This window comes from Gallinula chloropus (assembly GCF_964237585.1).
Source record: "Gallinula chloropus genome assembly, chromosome: 2".
Taxonomy (NCBI): Eukaryota; Metazoa; Chordata; class Aves; order Gruiformes; family Rallidae; genus Gallinula; species Gallinula chloropus.
In genome coordinates, this window is record NC_140086.1 from 6,888,939 (window position 1) to 6,914,065 (window position 25,127).

At 39.7% G+C, this 25,127-nt stretch overlaps 1 protein-coding gene across 1 annotated transcript in view; it reads left to right on the forward strand.

Moving 5' to 3' along the window:
- The window catches only part of FAM135B (family with sequence similarity 135 member B), a gene marked incomplete at both ends in the record, with an annotated part of 151,570 nt that overhangs the window by 69,254 nt on the left and 57,189 nt on the right, over positions 1-25,127 (forward strand). The window contains 4 exons of the mRNA XM_084280492.1: positions 1,911-2,050; positions 10,629-10,699; positions 12,550-12,723; positions 22,801-22,927. Coding sequence (XP_084136618.1) covers positions 1,911-2,050; positions 10,629-10,699; positions 12,550-12,723; positions 22,801-22,927 — 512 coding nt within the window. The remainder of the gene's footprint in view (positions 1-1,910; positions 2,051-10,628; positions 10,700-12,549; positions 12,724-22,800; positions 22,928-25,127) is intronic.

Here is a 25,127-nt window from a genome sequence, read left to right on the forward strand (position 1 = left end):
ATCTGTCCGCAGCCATGGTCAAACCACCACAGTGTGCTTGGTAAAAATCAGTAATAGGAAAATTATTTGAATGTAGTCTGGACAACAGCACTATGGACCTGCTAATTAATTAGCTCAAATCTTATTGGTCTTACTGGTACTTAATCAGCTCTTCCTCTTACCCTATGTGATTGTTTTGTATTTCTTCATCTGCACTATTCCAGTTCCAGCAGACCAGTACCTTGAAAATTAATCATTATAAGGCAAAACTCCATCCTTTGTCTACTGGGGCCTTAAGTCCTTTCTATTCTTTCTGTCTCCTAAGCCCCATTCCCCACCCCCAATTCAACTTTACTTGGGGAAATCTTTAGAACTCTATCAGTCTTGACTCACTGATTTCTGCTTGCAAATTATGTATGATTCTTGCACTCAGAATGCAAAACAGTACGTTCAGCACAGCAGAATAGACTTGTCCTGACTTCAAACTCTTAAAAAACCAGCAGTCCCTAAGACTTTCTGACCTGGACTTTTATCATATCACAGCTTGTAGACTCAAAACAGTTCTGCGGAGGCCTAAGATCCCAGAAGTACCTTCTGAAAACCTATTCTTTGTCAAAAGCATGTGCCTGCTGCTTTCCTGGTGATCATAGATCTGTCCCTCTTTGAAGGACTGATATTGCTACACCTGTTTTAAGCACATCTTGTTGAGAGAGTTCCAAAATGCAATTTGCTAAAGCCGATATTTCAAAAGCCCAGCTTCCTACAGCACTGAATGCTGGGAAGGGACAATACTAGCTCAGAGTAAATTTTGCAAGAAGTTGTTGCTCAGGGGCTATGGAAATAGAATTAGCAGGGGATTCTGATTAACATCCAAGACCCAACTTCAAAGTATCTAACTCAGGTTCTCAGTCGGTCATTGCAGGCTTCTCTGGAAGGAATTCACTGCAGTAAATGTTGTTGCCTCCAGTGTGACCTACAACTACACAAGTCAGATTGGTTTTCGTGTTAGTGAAAGAAGAATTACTCATTAAGCAGTGGACTTCAAGCAAAAATTTGCCTCAGTCTGAAGCATACACTTCCTTTTGTCAGATGAATGATGTCTAAAATTCCTTAGGGTCCATTGTAAGCAACTCAAAATGTGTGTACTGGAGGCATCTCAAAGTTAGGAAGGACAAATTGCACTTGAGTTTATGTGAAGTTCAGTTTGTGACGATGTGATAGGGGAGCACACAGATGAAGCTACTGACTTGCTGAGTTCAGTGTGGAGAAGCTTATGTGTTTGGTTCTTCATTTTTCATCAAATTAATCCAGATTTTATGGGCAAAATTGGAAGCTCATGTGTTGGTCAAGAACCTGAATTACATAGGACTTTTAGTATCTGGAAAAAATATCTACTTTTTTCTTCTTCTGTACTTTAACTTAAGATGCCTCTACACTTCCAGGCTCTACATTCAAGATCTATTTGATTGGCTACTGCCTTGTCTCCCAGGTATTATCTTCTGGGAGCAACAGAGGTGATTGTAATGAAAACTGCCTCTTCTGAAAGATGCACCTTGCAGATAAAAGATGAAATTTCACAGGTGTATGTGTGCAGTCCTCAAGGTGCTGGTTAAAAAACCTTCCTAGAACACATTTGATGCTTTAGTTTTCATTAGAAATAAAGTTATTAGGGTAAGTGGTGTCACGGGGTCAGCTATTTTCATTTTGAAATCAGCCTGCATACAGCTTTACATTTATCTTATTTAAATACCAGGTTTGGGAACCTGCAACCCACAATAGCAATTTGCTTCATTACCGTTAATTATTGAGAATGCATATATTTAATTACAAGTTCTCGTGCAACTGGCCTAAATAATACTGGAGTAAAATGTAGGAGAAAAAATAATCTTCCCACAGAAATCACACCAGGGGTCTGTCTGTGTTCTGTGCAGGTGATTCCAGCCTTTGCTCAGCCTGTGTTCACGAAAGCAACGTCTACAGCAGAATATTTCAGATTTTGTACAGAAATGAAGAGATCATTCTTAATGAATCAATGAACTTCAGAGTGCACCTGCTTCTGGATGGTGAAAGGGTGAGTTCTCTTGGGATGCACATTAAAAAGCAGGTGGGCTGGGATTCATCTTACCTAAATTTAGGTGCCCATTGCACAGATACACCCATTTGAGAAGTATTCGTGGTGTGTCTGTGCTGTCACAGGTCCAACCAATGTAGCTGGTGTAAGTAAAGGCACGATTTATCTGACCAAATACCAACATCTGCATTAGAAGGCAATCGACTTTCCTGTACCCATCATTACCTATGCTGACAATGGTGCCTGGGGTCATTTGTTTCAGGTAGAATGGGGTCATACTGAGATCCTTCTTCTCATTCACCTCCACTCCTTCAGCCAACATGAGCACCTACAGAAGGGAAGTAGATGATCTTGGAGGGCACTTTTGGCTTCCTCTTACTGATGTGAGACTAATGGCTCCCAGTTCCCAGGAGCTACTAGAGAGGAGCAATTTTAGGGTATGGAGAGTCCTGTTTCACTGGACTCATGAATGGGAGAAAGTGTCATAGTAGAGTGGCACTCAAGCCTGGCTCAATGTGTCATCGCGATGCTTCGCCAGCATAAGGACAGGTACAAAATATATGGTGTTTGGACTTGCTCTCAGGGATAATGAGACATATGACATCAGCTATTTTTGTGAAATCAGCATGCCATCTAAAATAAGTCCTATTAAGTTATGCAGCTGGTGTGAATTGAATGCTGTGTGTTGAACTTGGGGCCAGAGATGCTCACCTGTCCTTCCTTGTATGTATGTGAGTAAAAAGAGATTTAATTTTTGTTGGTCCTATTTCAATACATATATACATGTTTTGTATATAAAAATAAATTAAAACAGCTGGAGAACCTAAGTTAAACAATTTTTCACATGCTTCCCTTTCCTTCTCACTTTTCTCTTGGTGTTTTGCATTGGTTGTTTGGGGTCTTTTTGTTTTGTTATATTTTTGGGGTTAGGTTTGGGGTTTGGGTTTGTTTGGGTTTATTTTAATATAGTGTCATCAATTTATTCCTCCTTAGAATTGTTGTTTTGTGCTTATATGAAAAATTACTAAATGTGAGTTTATCAAAATTCATTAGGAAAATGTTCCAACATGCTTAATTGAATATATTTTATCCTTCCTCGGTGGAACATCTCTGATTAAAAGTCCCTCCTCTCAAATTATAGCAGTTTCCACTGTGTTGAACAGGGATGATTTCTGATTATTTTTGCATTAATATTCAGGAAAGTCGTGCACCTCACAAAATGGAAAAAATCCACAACCCCACAAGATTCCTTGCAGCTGAAACTCATTCTGACTCTTGATGTGCTGTGTGCATCACACTTGTGTTTTCATTGCTGGTTCCTTGGGAAAAAGACAGCTGCCCAATCCTGTACTTACAGAATGATTCTGCACAGAGAATACTCCATTATCTCTGTATGATGTTGATTTGGGTTATCATGGATGTAGAATAAGAGGATGAACAGGTTTGTGGGTCCCAGATGAGCTGCTGAAGGCACTTTAAAAATCAAATGCAAAAAATAAAGGTCTGTGAAACTTTTTGCATGTTGTGCAGATTGGCACAATTCACTTCTGCTTAGTGCTCCCAGGCCTCTTGTTTTTCCTGTTTTGATGTCTTGTCCTCTACAGCTTTAAAAACTTGTGGGAGAGACCAGTGTGTGCCACTCCCGTGGGCACCATGCTCAGAAGAAAGCTACTATATCTACACCGTTCAGTGACAGTTTGGCATCTCTATCACATGATCTCCTATGCTGGATGTGATCCTTGCAATGTGGCATTGGCAAAACACCTAGAGCTTTGTAAAGTGTTTTAAATATTATCTCTGCTTATAAGTTCTTAACTTAATGCACAACAGATGCAACTCTTTATGTGTCTGTTGTGCTATGGTGAATGTTGTTGGTTTGCTGCTTTTTCTGTAAATGGAAGTTTTGAAAAATAAATAAGGAATTAGAACCTGGATAATGGATGTATTGAATTCATATGGTCCATGTAGTTTCTGCTGTCAGGGCTGGAATTGTCAAATACTATACCAAGTGAGCAGTATCATAGAACTGTAGGGGTTGGAAGGGACCTCAAGAGATCATTGAGTCCAACCCCCCTGCCAAAGCAGGTTCCCTAGGACATGTCACACAGGTAGGCATCCAGCCAGGTCTTGAATATCTCCAGAGAAGCAGACTCCACTCCCCCCTGGGTAGCCTGTCCCAGTGCTCTGTCACCCTCACTGTGAAAAAGTTTTTCCTTATATTGGTGTGGAACGTCCTGTGCTCCAACTTGAGGCCATTGCCCCTTGTCCTGTCCCCACAGACCCTTTGTGTCCCACACTTGAGATATTTATAAACATTAATCAGATCCTCTCTCAGTCTTCTTTTCTCAAGGCTGAACAGCCCCAGCTCACTCAGCTTGTAAAAGTATGCTTTCTCCTCATGGTGCTAGGGTAGTTTTGATGGTGGAGATGGGCTGCTGAGATAGGCTTAGTAGAAAAAAACCCCAAACCAACAAAATACAATGTGCATGTCCAGATCCTTCCCTTCCCCTTCCCTTTCTTCCCTCATTTTGCATGGCCCTAGCTACACTCAAATATGGAAATATATTTTTTGTAGTCTGGTATTAAAAGGAAAAAGCCTCACTTATCAGTCTAGAAGTGGCACTGAGCATACCTTTCACCACTGAAATGGTGCTTTAAAATTCTCTGGGTTATTAGTTGCCTTTTTCTATATTATCCCAGAACACAGAATTCTTTGAATTCATATAAAACAATATTTCAGGGCTGAGGCAACCTTTAGTGTTACAAAGAAGTGTAATTTATTTTCATAAGCTTTTGCTTTCATTCTTATTAAAGAAGGAGCTCTGCCTTTTTCATCAAGCAATAAAATAGGTAACTCGTCTGGCTCCATTCAGGGACAATTTAGTTGCAAGGAGAGGCCAGAGTGAGACATGCTGGGATATCACTGTATATTACATTTTGTACTTTCCAGAGAAGTTTAAGTGAGATGGGGCATCCAGGTCATTCAGTCTGACATTCTGGCTAAATGGTTAAATATTATGGAAGTACATCACAAGAATGCTGGAAACTTCAGTTCTAACTCATATTGCAGCTCTTAAAATCTAAACTAACGATGTAAATGTAAACCTGTAAAATTAGAATTCAAAACTGAAGTGCTGCAATTGCTTCTAGGCCATTTCAAGATATATTGGTGCACCTTTTTTATAGCTGCTTTTTGTTGTATAAATACTTCTAGATGCACAATACCAAGCTACTCAAGGCCCCATCCAGCCTGGCCTTGAACACTTCCAGGGAGTGGGTGACTTCCCTGAGAAACCTGTGCCATTGCCTCACCAGCCTCATAGCGAGGAATTTCTTCATAATAGCCAATCTAAATCTATCTTTCTTCAGCTTGAACCCATCAGCCCTCGTCCTACATGCCCTTCTAAAAAGTCCCTTCCCTTCAGGTCCTGGAAGGCCACTCTAAGTCTGTCTAGAGCCTTCTCTGCTCCTGAACAGCCCCAACTCTCTCAGCCTGCCTTCATAGGAGAGGTGTCTCAGCCCTCTAATCATCTTTGTAACCCTCCTCTGGACTCAATCCAACATTTCCATGTCCTTGTTATGTCGGGGACTCCAGAACTGGACACAGTACTCCAGGTGGGGTCTCACAAGAGCAGAGTAGAAGGACAGAATCACCTCTTTTGACTTGCTGGCCATGCTCCTTTTGATGCAGTCCAGGATACAGTTTACCTTCTGGGCTGTGAGCGCATATTGTCGGCTCATGTTGAGCTTCTAATAATAATATTCCTTGTTTACTATGTATTTAGTTCCCCAAAAATGTATTTTTATTTTCTCTTTCATATGAAATAGTTGTGATTTTAATCATTAACTCATCTGAAAGGTCAATGAACTTTGTAAAAACCACCGCAAGACACTTTGCAGTATCTTGGAGGACACTGCTTGACTTCATCAGATACTGTCATGGTTTAGCCCAGCTGACAGCTAAAACAACCACACAGCACTTTGTTCACTCTGCTTCCCCAGGGGAACAAGGGAAAGAATTAAAAAAACCCTTAAACTTGTGGGTTGAGATAAAAACAGATAATAAAACCAGGAAGATAATAATAATGTGAATGATAATGAATAATAATAATAATATGAATATACAAGTCAAGGGATGCATAGTATAATTTCTCACCGCCTGCTCACCGATGTCCAGTTACTTCCCAAGCCACAGTGTTCCCTAGTCAACCCCCTGCCAAGCTTACATAGTGGGCATTGTATCAGACCATATGGAATATTTCTTTGGCCAATTTGAGTCAGCTGTTCTGGCTGTTCCCCCTCCCAGCTTCTTGTGCACCTCCTACAGAAGGCTCATCCCTCCTCAATTGCAGAGTCTGGGAAGCTGAACATTCCTTGACTTAAGTGGAAACACTACTTAGCATCAACTATAAACATTTGTTACCAACATTTTTTTTCATCCTAAATCCAAAGGACAGCACTATACCTATTCCTGGGAAGAAATTTAACACTATCCCAGCTGAAACCAGGAAAAACATTACTTATATTCCAGAGAAATTTTTCAGTCTAATTTTGAAGTATGTTTATTATGTTCATGTGAAAGTCTAAAGATTTTCTTAAAGGAAAAAAAAATCAGAATTGTTAGGCTTGGAAAAGGCCTTTAAGATCACCAAGTCTGGTTGTTAAACTAGCATAAACCATGTCCCTAAACACTATGTCTAAATGTCTTTTAAATACCTCCAGGGATGGTGACTCCACTACTTCCCTGGGCAGCCTGTTCCAATAATTGACAGCCCTTTCCTTTCCATGAGTTTCCTGAGGCAAACTAAGCCTCCCCTGGCATAATTTGAGGCCATTCCTTCTTGTTCTATCACTTGTTACTTAGGAAAAAAGACCCACCTGGCTAAAGCCTCCTTTCAGGTAGATGAACAGAGCAATAAGGTCTCCCCTCAGCCTCCATTTTTGTCTCCAGGCTAAACAACCCCAGTTCTCTCAGCCAATTCTCCCAAGTCTTGTGCTCTAGAACCTTCTCCAGATTCATCACCCTTCTTTGGACCTGCTCCAGCACCTCAGTGTCTTTTGTAGTGAGGGGCCCAAAACTGAACACAGCACTCCAGGTGCAGCCTCACCAGTACAAGACACTACCTTCCCTAGTCCTGCTGGCCACACTCTTTCTGACACAGGCCAGTATGCCATTGGCCTTCTTGGCCACCTGGGCATGCTGCTGGCTCATGTTCAGCTGGTTGTTGACAAAGGGCTACAAAGATGATTAAGGGCCTGGAGCATCTCCCCTACGAGGAAAGGCTGAAAGAACTGGGGCTGTTCAGCCTTGAGAAAGGGAAGACTGAGAGGGGATCTAATTAATGTCTATAAGTATCTTAAGTATGGAATGCAGGGGGAATTAGCCAGCCCCTTTTCAGTGGTCTGTGGGGACAGGACAAGGGGCAATGGCTGCAAGTTGGAGCACAGGAAGTTCCACACCACCACGCGGAAGAACTTTTTCACAGTGAGGGTGACAGAGCCCTGGGACAGGCTGCCCAGGGGTGTGTGCAGTCTCCTTCTCTGGAGATATTCAAGACCCTTCTGAATGCCAACCTGTGTGACATGTCCTAGGGAACATGCTTTAGCGGGGGGTTGGACTTGATGATCTCTTGAGGTCTCTTCCAATCCCTACAGTTCTGTGAATCTGTGAACACCCCCAGGTCCTTTTCCACCAGGCAGCTTTCCAGCCACTCCTCCCCAAGCCTGTAGTGTTCCATGGGGTTGTTGTGACCCATGTGCACAGAGCCTTGTTGAATTATGAATATATTAGTCTAACAAACTTTTTTTGAAAAGCATGTGGTCTGTAAATTATAAATGTGGGAAACACCATGATAGTCCCAATAGTGTTAAAAGAAGAAGCCAGTGTTTCATTTAAGGACAGTGTTTTTTAATAGAGAATACTGGGCAATGATAGAAATTCCAGTGCATCATTGGCATGAGCTATGGAATGCCCATTTCATTTCTTCCTGTGTAAAGGATCTTATGCACCTGCCATCCTGATAAATGAAAAAAAGAAAAACACAGGAATGTCCAGTGGGTATCAGAGCTGTATAGTAACTTGTTACATCTAATTATTGTATGTAACTCTGTTTTGTCTCAACCTATGTATAAGCCTTTTAATGTTTTCTCATTAATAGTCCAGTGATTTTTTTAACAACTGTCCAGTTTTCACTTGTCTTAATATTTACACCTCCAATATACAAAGGAAAATATGTAATCTGTGTAGTGAGAACTGTGATTTGATTTTGTGGGGTTTTGTACTATTCCAAGCAGTCTGATTTCAGTACAGTTTTGAGATTAAGAATATCATATACTTGCACATTAATGCATGACCCCATGCAGCGATGAGTATCTCTAAGTCTCTCAGACATCTGTTCATTGCCTCAAGGTGTTTTGAGCTAGTGTCATTAGCTATTAAACTTCTTTTAAACTCAGCCTCTGATTTCAGTGGCAGTTGCAGGTTCTCAGCAGTATTAGGCACAGACCCAAATTCCCTCCCCTCTGTTGGAGGATGAGGTTTGCTTTGTCTGAAGCACTATACTTGAGTTAAATATCTAGTTTAAATTCCGACTGTAGCTTCAATAATGATTTTTTTTCCTTTGCAACTGCCAGCAGCTGGGATTTTTTGGTGACAACAACTCATTAGAAAGGAAAAACTCGGTTCTTTCTGAAAGACATACTTCCAGGTGTTTTGAGACCAACACAAAAAAAAGCACATTTTCAGTAAACAGAAGCTGGATTTTTCCCCCCCTCACATTTCTGTACCTATGGTCATGCTAGAAGAGATACTCTATTACTTCTAAAGGGTTTCAGTTTTGCATCTTTAATAATTTTGTCACAGTACAATCTGTCTTTGACTCTTAATTTTAATTTTATTGCTTCAATAGAAGGCGGCACACTATAGACTGAGTTGCATGTTATATACTTTTTGAATACTACCTGTCAGAGTAGGTTAGATGCTGCTGACATTGTGTTCAGTGCATTATTTGTATAGTGAAATTGTTAAGAAGGTGCTAATTAGCTGGAGAAATACAATTCACCTTGTCTAATTTAAGCAATCTCAAATTCATGTGTATCTAGACCAAGGTATTTCTCTGGGCTCTATCTATTGTCAGTGGAGACAGGCACAAACAGAAGTTAATTGTCACTTTTAAGATGTGTACCTTCAGGTGGGTCAGCTCCCTGCATGCATCTGCTTGTTGCTTCCTATTGGAAAAGAATACAGAACCTAGATGTCTCACCTCACATTTTTGTGGCAAAAATTGGGTAAAAATAAGTTGTCCCCAGTGAAAAAACCTCCACTTATCCACCTGCATTCCTGGACATCTTCGTTGTACTCTGGTATACAACAAAGGATGTTGACACTCACAGAAAAAGACTATTTTAGTAATAAAATGAGTGATTTTTTTTGTTCATATTTCCATTTAGGTTGATAAAAATAGAACCTTCTTTTAATACTAGGCCTTCATTTTTGGGGAAGAAAAGACATTTCAAAGGAGTGAAGGATAAAGTTCTGGGCAGCTTAATCCGTCTTTCATTCTAATTTATTTATTTCCATTCATGATATTTGCTTTAAATGTGCCAAACGGGGATCTGTTGTCCAATGTAGTCCTTTCCAGGTGAAGGTGATGAACTGACAGTTCCCTTCATGTACTGTTTCAGAAAATCCAATGAAAGTATTTTATTGACAATAAGTGAAGGGTGGTATTGATAGTGGGACCTAGTAGATGGAGGTAACAGTCAGCTGACTTATGATCACACATGATATCTTCAGTGTATTTGGCAAGCTGAATCCTACCACTTATAAACATGCTCAGCATCCTGCAGAAAAGTGAAGAGACAAAAATCCATTAATTGAACCTTTAAAAACAACAAAAACCTTTGAATTTTGCAAAGAAAATGGTCTAGATGAGAAACGACAAACTGTGAATCTGTCAAGGGCCAGAAAGAGTGACTGAGAGACAGGGAAGTCTCAGTATGCTGAAAAATGAACTAAAAGGATAATAATGAGAGAGCAGAAATTGTCAGAATTATTTGAGCAATTTCTGATTGTTTGCAAACTGTACATTTTAAACCTTGCATTAGTTACAGATAGGTTACCAGAGGGATTTGTATCTTTTTCTCATTAAGAAAAAGTAGTCACAGAATCACTATGTTGGAAAAGACCAGCCCTTGTTCTCTTTCAGCTGACAAGATAACCCAAATGAACAGTCGCTCAGTGAGGGATCTCAACTTTGGAAATACTCCACCCTGCTCTCATTGTGCAAAGAGCAAGCATCCAACAAGTGCAGTGCTCTACGCACTCTGGTTACTCTTCTCTGCAGTGATTTTTGTGACATGGTAGGAGCAGATAGCTCAGACTGTTCTAGTTCCCTCTGACACCTTCAGTAATTACCTCGACTTGCTGCTGCACTTGTTCCTTTTTGCCACTGTAGCAGGGTCCTGCAGTTGCTGCCTAGTTTTGCCTTTGCCTTTGTCAGAACAAACCCATCCGCATTTGCCTTTGATGTTGTAGGTGCCAATTTGTGAAGGTAACCTTGCCTTTCTCTTTTCATAGGTGGAAGATGCATTGAGTGAGGCAGATTTTCAGCTCAAGTTGGACCTGCACTTTACTGATAGTGAACAACAGTAAGTGCTGTTTGAAAGCTCAGATGGTCATGCAGGGGGTTGTTCAATTGGGAAATGAGTTTGATGAAGAGAGATTCCTTTGGAAAAAGCAGTAGTTTGACAAGTCTTTCCTTTGCCTCGGTGCTGAAGTCTTTGTGTTCCTCCTCTCTGTATTTGAAGAATTTATCTGTCTCATTCTCCTCTTTAAAGGAACAAAGTTTTTTCTCCTTTAATTGTGAGGTTTTCAAAGGTGTTAAGTGCTGCTCTATGTCTGCTGCTATTAAATTCAAACAGGATATAATCACTGACCTCCATGTGAACAGGGGCAGTAGCTCAGGAATGCTTCTATTTCTGCAGACAAATAAGTATTTTCTGGCTGAAGATGGGTGTATGAACATGCTGAGTTCTTTTCTTGCATGAGAAGCTGTCATGTTATTTTAGGAGGAAATATTCCCACTGCATTTGATTCCACGATCTTAGGTGAAGTGGGAGTAGTGTCCCTTCCTGAGACATACCAAGATGTTATTCAGCCTTGCTGAATCACAGAAAAGGCTTCCAATGACTTCAGCAGCATTTCTGAGGGGTGAGAGGGAGTACCATGAAATCAGCTGAGCTGTTTCATGCTGTGTTTCATGACTGTCCCCATGTGATTTTATTCATAGCTACAGGACACCTGTAACAAGTTTCAAGAACAAGTTTCCTTTAACTTGAAGATATAAAAAATGAAAACTTGTTCTCTCAGGCAGCTGGGACTGGATTGTCAATTGTCAGCTGTGATGCTGATGGGTCCAGAAGGGAGAAAAAACAAGCATAAGTGATAGCCAAGAATAAAAAGATCTGAAAATTTCTGTTCTCATCTAAGAGATTAATCTGATTCACTATAACAAAAAGCAGTGATTTTTTTTTTAAAAAGATATTCTCCATATCTCACTGAAACACTTCTTGGGACTAACCATGCACTGTACTCAAACATTTCATCATAGATTTTCTTATCTCTGGGAAATAAAATTGGTGTCTATTAGAAGGTTCTTTAATGCTATAAACCAATTCTTTTTTTAAAAGAAAAGTTTCACTTAAATTGGGAGGATGTGGTTAGACACACTCCAGGTTTACGTCCCAGTTTCCTTCTCTGTAGGTGACTCATGTCATGTGGGTTGACTGCACACGAGGAAAGTTATTTTGGAATAGTTATAATCAAATTTGAAATGAAACATTTGGGGTTTATTTCTTAAAAATAAAAAAAATAAATAAAAGTAAAAGGGAAAGCCAGCCAAACTTGTAATATTTCTCTGCAGTTCCTTCACCTACTCCTTTTTTGGCCACTTGCAAAAAGTTTTTTCAGAAGATCAGCTGTGTGGAAAGGTACTATGTGTATTTTCAGCTCGCTCTGACACAGGACTGCTTCTAACTCTCACATATTGCCTGACTTGATTGTTCTTGCACTGCAAATCACAGGTAGTGAGCTGTGTGGGCTAAGAACACTTGAATAAAATGAGCAGTTGCTAAATGCATTTCCTTTTGCTAATTAGTTCTTGATGTCCCTGGAACTAGTGCATAGGAGTACATCAAGGACAATCACTGGGGAAACTGGAATTGCATCACATCTATTTTTCTTTTATACATTATATTTATACATATATCTACATCTGCTATGCATTATTTATTTTAGTATCTGTATGTATATGAGTATGTATATTTATATTTATGACAGGCACAAGCACAACACAAGATAGTCATCAGTTATGTATTCCCTTATGAAGCTGGGAAGTGATGAAAATTCACCTCAAGCCATCTCCCAGTCTGCTGTAGAATGTTACAGGCTGTGAGAACTCAAGCTTTCACTAACCCTTGTAAACCTCTTCCTGTCCCAGGTTGAGAGATGTTCCAGCAATCCCCATGATCAGCAGCCGTACACTGTGTCTTCACTTCCACCCCCGGAGAGGTCTGCACCACCATGTTCCTGTCATGTTCGACTATTTCCACCTGTCAGTGATATCTGTCACGGTGCATGCGTCACTGGTAGCATTACACCAGCCTTTAATCAGGTAAAGGACACAGGAATGTCTGCTGAAAGGCAGAGGAGATTCCTCTTTTGAGTTCATTTGCTTATTGCATTTCAAGTTTTTTTTGGTCCTGGGCTGGGATCCTGGAGACTGGGGTTTAGGGCCAGCCTGTGACACAGGCTCCTTCCCTTGGTGAGACACTGGGAGCCTGATCAAAATCTTTGGGTTCAGAAATGTTGATTAGTCTTGATCTCTCTATTATCTTTCTGTAACACAAGGACAGTAAAAATTCTCCTCTTCTTGGCTGTTTTTCCTCCTTAGTTCAAAAGCAACTAAGAGCGTTTCCCCAACACCACCACCCCCCTCCACCTCCCCACCCCCTCGTGGTTTTGTAAAGCATTTAGGACAGTTGGGCTGTAATCCTATCTGTGCATTAGCATAATTCATAACATGGCTAGCAGGAGCTGTGCATGAATCAGTGCTGGATAAGGCTCTGACGAATTTTTCCTCTGCAGCATCATCTGATTTAACTGCACAGCGGTGTGATACTAGCTGCTGTGGGGTCTAGGTGTGATTTATGTTATCTGATTCGTAATGACAAGAAAATAATTCAGAACTCCTTCAAATAAAACAGGGCTGGAGGTCAATATCCTCTAATATTTAGAGCAGGCAAGGGGAAGCAAAGGTCTTTCTGGCAATTTACTTTGTGTCCAATCTTGTCATCGCATGAGATAAAGAGCACTGAGAGAGAAGAAACTCCTCTGGTCCTGAAGCAAAATGCAGTGTTAAGCATTGTTCAGCTTCCCTTAGTCCAGCAGGGCTTTGCTGTTTATGAAATGACCACAAGACTCTTTAAGTATGGCAAATATGCAGAGCGCACTGTGTCAGAAAGAAAAGATGAAGCCCTGGACTCTTTTCTTCTCAGTTTTCATGTTTTGACTTAATACATCTTTGCTTCAGTTCTCCATTTGTAAGTCTTTGCTTGCACATGGTGCCACAGAATGTACTGAGATTGTAAGAGGATGAGTTGTGACAGTGATGTGAGTCGTATTAGTAGATCAGACTGACAGATGTCTTTTCTTCTGCTGCTGAGATACAGGTAACTGCTGTATCTATCTTCTGCTATGTGGTGACTTTTTAAATAGTGAATTAGATTGTAACACACTAGCTCTAACCAGATAATGTTGCTCAGATAATTTGCCCATTGTTCTACTATATAAAAGGATGAAAGAACAATTGTTATCAGTCTTAATGACTGTTTTCAGTGCTTCGCTATCCTCTAATGAATGGGGCTGTGGAGACTTGTTACTGTTATTAGGCATAAATAGCACAATGAGCAACTGTTCCATGGTCAGATTTTTATAGCTTTTAAAATACAAATTTGTGAAGTATACCATATTTTTAGTTAATGCATTGGAATGAAGACTTTTGACATCACAATATATAGTCTCATTTGCTTAAGCTAGTAAAATAATTTTAAAGTGTGATACTGAGGATTTATCTTCTTCTTGATAAATATTCAAAACCTGAAGAGTTTTTATATCTTGCATTCTCTCAATATAAATCAGGATGAAGACACTAGTGTAAAAGAAATGCCAGATCCAAGCATTCTGAAACAAAACCAGCCAACTAAAGTGTATTTGCTTTTCTCCCAGCTCAGAACTTCCCTGCTTATCACTTATCGGTGGAGCTTACATGGAACATAGAAAAAGGTTTAATTATAAAACCAGTTCTTTATTTTTGTAACACAGTAGAACCTGACTGACTAGAAGGTCTTTTTTTTTGTTACTTTGTAGAAAAAATAAAGGCCACCAGATAATTACTTTGTCTGGGAAAAGTATCTGTGGAGTATTTGACTATATTTTAGCTTGCTACCTTAAACTGTCCCATCATAGCACATGCTTTACATGAATAAATACGTTATTTCTGCATGTGTGTGTACACTTAGATGCAAAACTGTAAGAGCTCTAGACCTGGCTTGAAAATAAAGATCTCAGGTTTGGCAAAATTGAAATTCATTCATGTGACCAGCTTGTTCAGGGAGGTTCTCCTCCCCCTCTACTCTACACTTGTCAGGCCTCATCTGGAAAACTGTGAGTAGTTCCGAGTTCCCAGTTCAACAAGGACTGGGAGCTATTGGTGAGGGTACAAAAAAGACCTATGAAGATGATTAGGGAGCTAGAACACTTCCCTCCATAGCATGGCCTGTTCTTGGGACTGTACCTCTGCTTTTCCTGGGCTTTCAGACCAGCCGAGAGAGATTTATTTTTTCTCTATGAAAGAAAATGTCATGATAAACCCACACAATAAACCCACAGAACCTGTCAGGTGATTTCACAACTTTCTTTTTTCCTTTAATGATCAGATCTCAAGCTTGATTCTTTGAAAATATTGGGAAAGATTTTGTTGAGTCCCACATGTGGACTTTTCTTTCTTACATATGAGCTCACACCCACCAAACCTTAGAAAATCTGAATGTTTTGCTAGAGGCTGTTTCCTCCCATGCTTTACCTTTTTCAGGGTCTTACACCCTCATCCTTGAATAGGAAAGGGCTTCAGAAAAGTCATCATCCCTCCCTTTCGCTGCCAGGCTGCTTGCTGTTGAGTGTTGGCATTTTGTGTTTGCTGAGTGCTCCACACAGTGACTCCCCACCTAACCCTGATGACTGTGTTGGTCTCTTTGCCCAAGCAACAGGCGATAGAACAAGGGGGAATGGCCTCAAACTGCCCCAGAGCAGGTTCAGATTAGACATTAGGAAAAAAGTCTTCACTAAAAGGGTTGTTGGGCATTGGAACAGGCTGCCCAGGGAGGGGGTTGAGTCACTGGTCCTGGCTGTATTTAAAAGACAGGTAGATGTGGTGCTCAGGGATATGGTTTAGTAGACTACAGGTATTGTTGGACTCGATGATCTCAAAGGTCTTTTTCAACATATTGATTCTGTGATTCTGTGATCTCTCTTATGAAGAGAGACTGAGGAACTTGGGACTTTTTAGCCTAGAGAAGAGAAATCTAAGAGGAGATCTCATCAATACTTATAAATACCTGATGGGTGGGTGTCAGGAGGATGGGGTCAGTCTTTTTTCAGTGATGCCCAGTGACAGGACAAGAGGCAATGGGCATAAACTTGAATATAGGAAGCTTCAGCTAAACACAAGGAGGAACTTCTTTACTGTGAGGGTGTCAGAGCACTGGAACAGGCTGCTCAGAGAGTGTCTCTGAAGACACTCAAAACATGCTTGGAGGCGATCCTGTGCAGCCTGCTCAAGGCTCAATTCTATGATTCTATGATTCTATGATTCTCATCTTGCTCTGGTAGGGGGCAGTTGGACTAGAGGATCTCCAGAGGTCCCTTGAAACCCCTATCATTCTGTGATTCTCTGATTCTGTCTTGAAGTTATCCTGAAAAACAACCTTACCTGAAGTAGCACTATGTGTTCACATATGCCCTATGGAGTCAGCTTTTCATATTTTGTTAACTCTGCTGGCAGATTGGACATTCTTCCCCAAAGTCATTCCCTGTGGCCTGTATTTAAACAGTGAAAACAGTAGGAATATCAGCAAGACCAATTCAGGCCTTTCCTTGCAGGTAATATAGCTCCTGTTGGGCAAACCTTGCCAGGGTGCCTCTATTGTCTCCTATTATTTGACAAGTGAACATGTTGCTATTGATGTTTGCCCTGGTTAATAATTCATATGCAATAAATATTACATTAAGTTTGATACTTTGAAGCCCTATGCATCTTACCAAGTGGAGAATGAGTGAAAATCATGTTTCTGGGATCCTTTGAAGGATCCTTCCCCACTAACCAAACCTTTCTGCCAGGTACTGCAGGTCAGTAGTGTCACACCTCTGTTGGCAAACCAGAGGGCTGGAGCTGTGCCACTAAGCCCCTCAATCTCCTGCAGTGACACTGCTGTGCAGGTCAGTAGTGCCTGTACTGAATGCTTTTGCAGCTGCAGACCTCAGAGCTGTATTTTCGGATTTTGGGATGTGGGAGAAACAGAGAAGAGTCTAGAGCAGGAGTTGGTTGGCACATCTTTCCTAACATCACAGAAATGACAGTTCTCCTTGGAATGTAAAGGGCTTGCCTCTGGCAACCTCATTTTGCCCAGGATGACAGAAGATGACCCCATCAAGCCTGTCAAAACATGAACTGAAAAAAGTGCATGATGTTCAGTCTTGAGAGTACTCCCCTGCCAAATGCACTGGCCCCCACAAACTGCTTAAATACCTTTTTTCTTTTCTTACCTAAATTCCAAGGCTAAACATGAGTAGACAGTTGCAGGAGGAAGGGGAGGAGTTATGGCTTTGGCACTCCAGTTTTGTTGTTTTGTCTTTTGTATAGATCACTTTGGTTTCCGGCCTGAGGCATCTTCTCCTTTAGCTCCCAGTCACTGGCTTTGCTACTGGCCCAGTCTGTAAGTGGATTCAGCAGCTACTTATCCAGCACCAGCTGTTAGAAAAGGCTCTTTGCTTCAGCATAGTTCAGACTCAAGGATATATTTCTACTTTTCCCAAAAGGATGCATCCTCTATGGTCTGTGCAGACCTACTTATTCTCAGGGATGCTGCAAACTCAGTGACTTCCTTATAGTGGACTCATTTAGGAAGCAGACAGCAAGAAGCATGGTTACCTGCTTCATTAATTCCACAGACCTCTGCACTGCTCCTTCTTGAGAGAAGTTAGCATATGCTACTCTTCATAAGTAAAAACAGAGGTTGTAAATAATCTCTGAAACAAGTATCCAAATACATAGCTTCCCACACTCACACAGAGCTTCCCACACTGAATACATTGCCCTACATGTTGTATTTCCTGTTCAGCAGCATGGACAATAGGATCTGGTTGGCTTGTCTTCGACTGCAAGTTTACCCAGTGACTTATGATGATTTTTACTTTCTTCCCTTGAAAGCTTTCTGGAAGTGTTAAGAGCTGTGTTTCAGCACCAAACTGCTACTGTCTGTACAGACCTGTCTCCCCAAAGCCATGCTTTGTCTAAAGCTGTGCAGAATCCAGTTCACTTGGTGGCCACAACATGGACTTCAGCTGAAAACATTTTCAATCTGAAAGGAAACCAAAAAACAACCAAATGAAAACAAGGGGAGAAAAAAAAGCAAGGCTTGAAATTGCTGCAGATAAGCAAGATCCTTCATCAGAGACAACTAGCAAACCTGTTTTACCTTGTTTGCACAAGAAAAGGGTTTAATTTACTCAGCTTTCTGGACCCTCCTCAACTTTCTAGTCTCTCCTCCACTTTCATACATATGTCTGTGTGAAAAACAAAGTAGGCTTTCAGGATTCTACTTGTTAACACTGAATTCTTAATTGCCCCCATCCAAATCACTGTATGAGAATCAAGAAGTCTTCTTGGTGAAAGAAGATGAGGATGGGGAAATTTTGCAGGTGGAGAAACCAAGACACAGATGCTGAATTTTTCAGGGCCTCGTTTGCTTGTTTGCTTTGGGAAGAGGAAATGGAATCAAAGGGACACAGGGTATTTAAAGGTTTCAGCCCTGACCTAGTTTTGCTCTGCTCCACTGCACTGAGGAATCAGGCCAACCCTGGCCATCCTTGAGCAGTTTTATCTTGCCTAAATCCTTTTATTCCCAGGCGTCCTCCTGTTCCTCAAAAGCACGACTGACATCTGTATGTCACACACCGTTCTACCCTGCACACTTTGAATCTGGGTGTGGACTGTGCAGCTCAGTCTTTCTACTATTTTAAGTGTAGCTGACACCTACTTGGGGGCAGCTTAGATTTGTAATGGCCACAAATGTAATCCTGGGTAGCAAAGTTCATGACTTGCTTTTTTTTTCTGCTCCATCTCATTTGCAAATAAATTAATCTGTAGAAAGAAAATGGAATATTTATGCAGGAAAAAGCTATTGCTTCCATAATATCTTTATTAAAGGTATACTGGTTTATGTTTTTTCCCTCTAAGAACTCTTGCATGAATGATAACTGGATGAGTTTTCCTTTGAATTTTCTTTTATTTCTTATTGTTTGTAATATAAATGCAAAGATAAACCTCCACTTTGTTATGCCATTCTCCTGAGCTACCAGCTAAGCCCCATAAGGAAAAAAATGGACCAGTTCTGAGTCAAACTTTCAAAAAACCCCTCCAAAACCAAAATGCAACCCCCACCCCCACAATACTAAATAAATAACCACTCTGTGACTTACCCTACTTTAAAGATTACTGTAATTAAGAGTTCAAAACAGATGAACCAGCATTTTTTAGCAAACAAAATCACCTGAGATTTCAAAACAGATTTTCCCTTTGACTCTGTTTGGGATCTAGGGAGAGATATTGGTTTTCATTGCAAATTTTATTTTATTAAATGTTATTAGTTTTCCACAGGAAGCTCAGAACATTTTACAGTCCCTGATTAGAATCTTGCTGAAATTCTTTGTGTAAGAGAGAAACATGTCTAGGGGAGCATAACCTGTAAATATTATGTATATATTATACATATATTGAATGTATTATTCTCAAAACCAAATAATACAACATCCATGTAGACAATGTCCATGTGCCAGCAGTAATTTGCCAAATGCTGTCTCAGTGTTTTGAGTTGACACCAAAGGAAATCACTGTTGTCCATTACATCTTTCCTGTCTGTGGGAGTTAGAATGAAGTTCCTGGTGAAATGTAAATGGTACTGTCAGAGTTGGATGTGAGGGTTTGATTCTGATGTGTGTTATTTCTATGGGACTTATTTATATTTTTTTGTGTTTTAAATAAGTAATAGTTTCTGCATAAAGGACCAAGGGAAAAAGAATCAATGTATCCATAAGATCTGGTCTAAATGGGATGCAAGTTCATTTTCTGAACTTCCACTCTTAGTGCAGTCAAAAGATTATGGTTTCTTGTAATTAGAAATGTGAATATTATGTTGGTTTTGGTGTTTTTAATTTGTTTTCTTATCATTTGACCATTTAATATAATTCAAGACCCTTTTTTTTTCTCAGGCAAGAGTCAGAAGATCCTGTACCTGTTAGGTTTTTTGCCCTGTTCTGCTGAAAACTACAATTTGTGAAGAAATTAAGTTTTGTTAACCAAAAAATCCCAACCAACCAACCAACAACAAAAATACCCAACCCAAAAAACCCACCAAAAAACCAGCCTCAAATTTGAAATTAACCAAAAATTTTAAAAATGTTATTTCATTTGATGACACGTTAATCTTAGCATGAATTATATATTTAATTAATCTGGCCTAAAGCTTTTTTTTTTTTAATTACTACAATAACACATCTGAATGACCATTTATCAAGGCCAGTGCAATTCTTATGCTAAAGAGATCTGCCATCTCATTTATATGTTTGTGAATCGTCCACAGAAGATAAAACCAGGGAATGATTACTTAATATTTTGTTCTGTACAAGAACTAAGAGGTGCCACGTTCAATTCTCCAACAGCAGGTTCAAAACAAACAGAAAGTGAATCACATATTACAACATACAATTCATTTTAACAGAGGCCAAAAGTATAAATCAGAAAGGCATGGACACAGATTCACAGAAGATGACTGCTGGAAATAATTGCCTGAATATAACCTCTGAAGCAGAAAGTTCTTAAATTTTGATTACTGGTATCTTGCAGGCTGTATCATAGGGGAAAATGGGCTTTTCAGAAGTGTCCTAAAGCATGTGTCCTTAGATGACTGCTATAAGAACTATGAGTCTCCTCTGAAAGATGAAGATCTCTCATGAGTACTGACCATCTCAAGAAAAAGGAAAAAAAATAATCACTGATAATACTAATACTTGTTCACACATCTTCATCTTCTCTGACATGTACACATTACCTCTTTTGACCTCTTTTATCCTGCCTCTAAACAAAAACTATAGATAATATACAAGATAAGGGTCTAAATGTTGCTGTTAAATCAGTGCTTTTAAGTAGACAGTTCACATGGACACGAAAATAATCAAGGTTTGAGATTCATACAAATATGCACAGTTGCACGAGTGACTGGAAAAAAATAACAGAAAACAAAATTTTATGCATCAAATTAGCCTATTATTGCTAATAAAAATTGTTTTCAAATATTATGTGTTTGAGAAAGCATTAGGGGAACCTCAACAGTTTGCAAGCCTTCAGTTAAACTTGCCCTCAACACACAGAAAACATTTTGGCAGGTTTCCCAAAAAAGGTTTTGGTTTTGCAGTGCTATTGAAATCAATTTCCATAAAGCCAACAGATTAAAATCCCTTCTGTGCTCTAAAAGCAAAAGATAAATAAATAAATAAGGCTTTTAAAAATGCTTTTCGCTCCCTTAAAACCTTTGAAAGCTTTGCTAATATTCAAATGAGGAGTTTTTCATATGCAGGCGACATTTGTTTAAGCTTCTCTCTCTGATACCACAGCAATCATTTTTTATTTCTGCTTCCTGAGCCTTTCCAGCAGACTAGGGAGACAACATCATCCAATAACAGCTGCAATTATTCAGAGCAGTGTTTATCTCTTGCCTGTTTGTAATTGCTTTAGTTTATTTATTTATTTTTACCTTAAATGTTGCATGTAGGAAATATATGGAAAGACTTCATGCTGCTTAGAAGCAACCAGCTGGAAATTCACTGCATGCACATAAATTAATATGTGTACATAAGCTTGGCCAGATATATGCTAAGGTCTTCTACACCATCCTCCCCCTCATCAGATGTCCTTTTTGTTAGTGTATGAATGTTATGGGAAATAACAAGCAGTAGTTTTGACTTTGAAGTGAGGCAGGGATTTGTGTTTAACCTTCTGAAACTGGTCCAATTCCTAATTTTGCTCAAGATTCTTTTTTTGATGTTGCACATCAGAACCTCACCCATTATTTGGGTGATAACAACTGTTGCTGCACCTCTCTCGTCTTGTATCCTTCATATAAGCAACCTTTCTTCTGTTGCTGTCTTTCTGTACAGCAGCCAAGACTCTGATCTGTCCTTAAAAGCTCAATCAAGTGTAGATATCCACGAAGGATGGATCTGAGCCTATATGCTTTTTAAGAACACTTTTTGAAAGCTTCAATGTTGCTTCCATCACCATTTACACTCAGTAACTTGGCTTAGTGTAAAGTATCCCGCTTTCTCTCTTGAAATCTTGATGGAGTTTACGTATAGCACGTGTTATCGCAGGGACTGACACTGAAGCTTGTCTCACCTAACTTCAGTTGTTTATGAGGCAGTCATCCTAGCCTCCTTTATAGTCCACAATAAAAATAAGCAATTTGAGGTTGAAATTCATCTGACCTATTTGATATCACTACTTCAGAAGGAGATGAGTCATATCTTGCTAATGACGATTCCTCTCCAGCAAATATAAGGGTAACCTACATCATCTAGACATTTCCTCAAATTAATCCAGACTAAGAGCCCTAGCTATGCATCAGGACCCTGATGCTGAGTAAACTCCAAATGAGATTTTCCACTCTTAAGGAGTTCCTGTTACAAGGTAGAAAATATACAGATACAGTCAGAAGGGAACACTGTGACTATAATAGTCTGTACCAAGAGATAATGACCTCAGCACTAAATTCTAACCTAATTTCTACGAGGTTTTTGAGGAAGAATTTGTGTAACAGAAAATTTTTGTTGCATGTGAGTATGGAAGAAAAATCCCAAGTGAATGGACTGCACCCAGCAAAAGGAAATGCAGCTTTTGGGCTGAAGTCTTGTCATTTTGGTGCTAGAAGCTTATGTCATGGTACAGTAAGAACTTTGAACTACCAATGTCTGATAAAAGATGGGGAAGAGCTATAAAGGATATTGAAACTGAAAACAAATCATGCCCAATTCGAAGAGGAAAGGGGATATGGTTGAAGTCAGAAAGAAAGTGAGGTTTAAACCTGATGCAAACCGATGAGAAGTTGGATGAAATAATTCTCTGTGTCGATAGAGGGAAAGATTATATTCTTGAGATGTTATGCTGGAAAAAGAACTGTAAGACAGCTGAGAAATGACTGAATGAAAGATAAAATTCAAGCCACTGCCAAAAAAGCAAACTCCATTCGAGTTCATTTGAGCTAGTGCACACTATACAATGTCCATTTTGAAAGGGAAACGTGGTCATAGTCTTGTTTAACGATATTGCTCTGATTGTTCTTCTCTATTTTTCTTCTTTTAGTTTTGCTCGTCCGGGGAAAGGTTCGTGGCTTGGTAAAGGCAACTTGGAGGCAGGACCAGACCAGTCCAGTATGTCATTAGAAAATCTAGTGTTTGGAGCTGGCTATTGCAAACCCACTTCTTCAGAGGTAAGGAGGATGAACAGTGGTGCTTTACTTCCGTTAGACCACACAGAGTGTCGACATTATCTATGAAGAACATGCCTTGCTTTATATTACTAGCAGAGGGATTTTTTTTCAAGAACCCTTCAAATGTTTCTGCATGAACCACCTGGCAGCTGGATACACACTGGGTGTTCAGGCTCCAACTATATGAACCATTTCAGAAAAGTCCAAGATATGTGTATAGACCCCTGATTGCCCATGGCACTACCAGGTGTCTGCTGTACAGTGAAATTAATTATTCAGTAAGAGATCCTTGATTTCAGGTGTTATGTTTGACAGCCAGAGGACTGGAGTCATTATTAAGGATGTTGTAAGGGAAGGGTTTGTGCCTGGAGTACTGAGTATTGTGTGTGTTGGTGACAGGGTGTTACACACATTGCCTTACTCAGTGCAGCTTAGTGTATGCCTTTGATCATAGCACTTGCTGCGGGTGAAGGGGAAAGCTTCTTCTGCAATTTTTAGTACAAAGTTGTTTGCTTGGAAAATAGTAATTAATTAAGTGTATTGTTTTGGTTTGGCTTTTTAAGTGCTAAGTCAGAAATGTTTCCTTATATCTAGAAACTCAACCCAGAATATTGGAATCATCAGCTTGCTAGGAAACCCTGATTCAAAGGTTTTGATTAACATGCTGCCCTCAGCTTCCCTCAACCTTTCCTGTTGAAGCTGTTCTGTTCTGCATAAATATGAAAAATATTCTAGCCTAGAGCAGCCGGTGCAGAAGAACTACCAGGGAATTAACTCAGGCTGAGAGAGTGTTTGGCCTGAGGCTGCTATCCAAACCACTGGGCCATTGTATGCTTTTGGCAAACAAACTGACCTCAACCTCTGCCTCACTGGTAGGCAGTCACATCATATACATTTAAATAATTGGATTCTAGTGTTTGTCTGTGTAGACTAATCTCTGTACATCACAGTGCATCACGCAAGAGAGAGGCTTCCTTAGAGAGTGGTTCCTACTTTTAATTATCCTCTAGATAAATCTCTATTGCAAGAAGATAAATGGAAAGGCTAATTCTCCACTCCCATATTTCCTTTTACTCTCCATGGAAAAACCTTAGTCTGCTGTGATTAGGAAAACTTATTTCCATCCCAAATGTTTTCTGTAGCTGCAAACTTTCTTTCCTACCAATCTCTGTTGACTAATCTTTTATTATAGGTTTTTAGTTTCTTCTTCTTCTTTTTTTTTATTTTTTAAATGACAGCATAATTATTACCCTAGCAGGTGACCTATTAAATACCAAAATGAAAGCACTCTACCATGGATGGAATTTAGCACTCTGCAGGTCATCAGAACATCACACACCAAACAATCATAAATATAATGCCTCACACTCTACTTCTTCATGGTCAGATGTGTGTTTGCTTAGCTTCAGAAACCTCTGTAAGTCATGACATCTCTTCTTGATCTGATCATTTTAATTAAATAAACTGTCATGGCTTTTCTGCATATGCTATCCATGATGTATCATAACGAGCAAAGACTGTTTCTCTTGGTTTAACATAAAAAAGTAAAAAAAAAAAATCAGAGATAAAAAAGAAATTGCTGTGGGGGTAAAACTAACTCCAGGCCAGGGCCCTGTGACTGCTGATTTATGTGGACTTTATATCAAGCCATAAGTGAGTGAATGAAGAGGAGTAATATTATTTCTTAGAGTGCTGCAGTGCTTTGCACTGCATCAAGTTTACTTCCCATTACAACTTTGTAGATTCCTTTCCAGGTCGTTTGAATGTGTTTGTTAAATGTAACTTCAACTGAACTGTAGAATTGTCCAGGTTTGGGAAATTTTGCAATTACCATCACTGGGCATGACAATGAATCCTGCCCTTTTCATTAGAATAAAACTCAAGACCTGTCTACTCACTTTATAGGTATTTTTGGTTGGATCTTGCCAACTGCATATCCAAATTAGTAACTTTTGACTACCTTAACTCAAGATATACCACATTTTTCTATTGTTTCATTTGCAATCTACTCTGATTTGATGGAACTGGCTAAATCTAGGCCAGTATATTTAATATATCTTGTCTACCAAGACAGACAAAGCTTCACTGGGCAGCAGGACCTGAGAAAATGAATTTTAAAGACACTTTGGTTAGTTCCTTTTTATGTCATAGAATGCTGTGAAATAGTTAATGTTGGTTTGTCCTGAATGTTTCTTTTTTG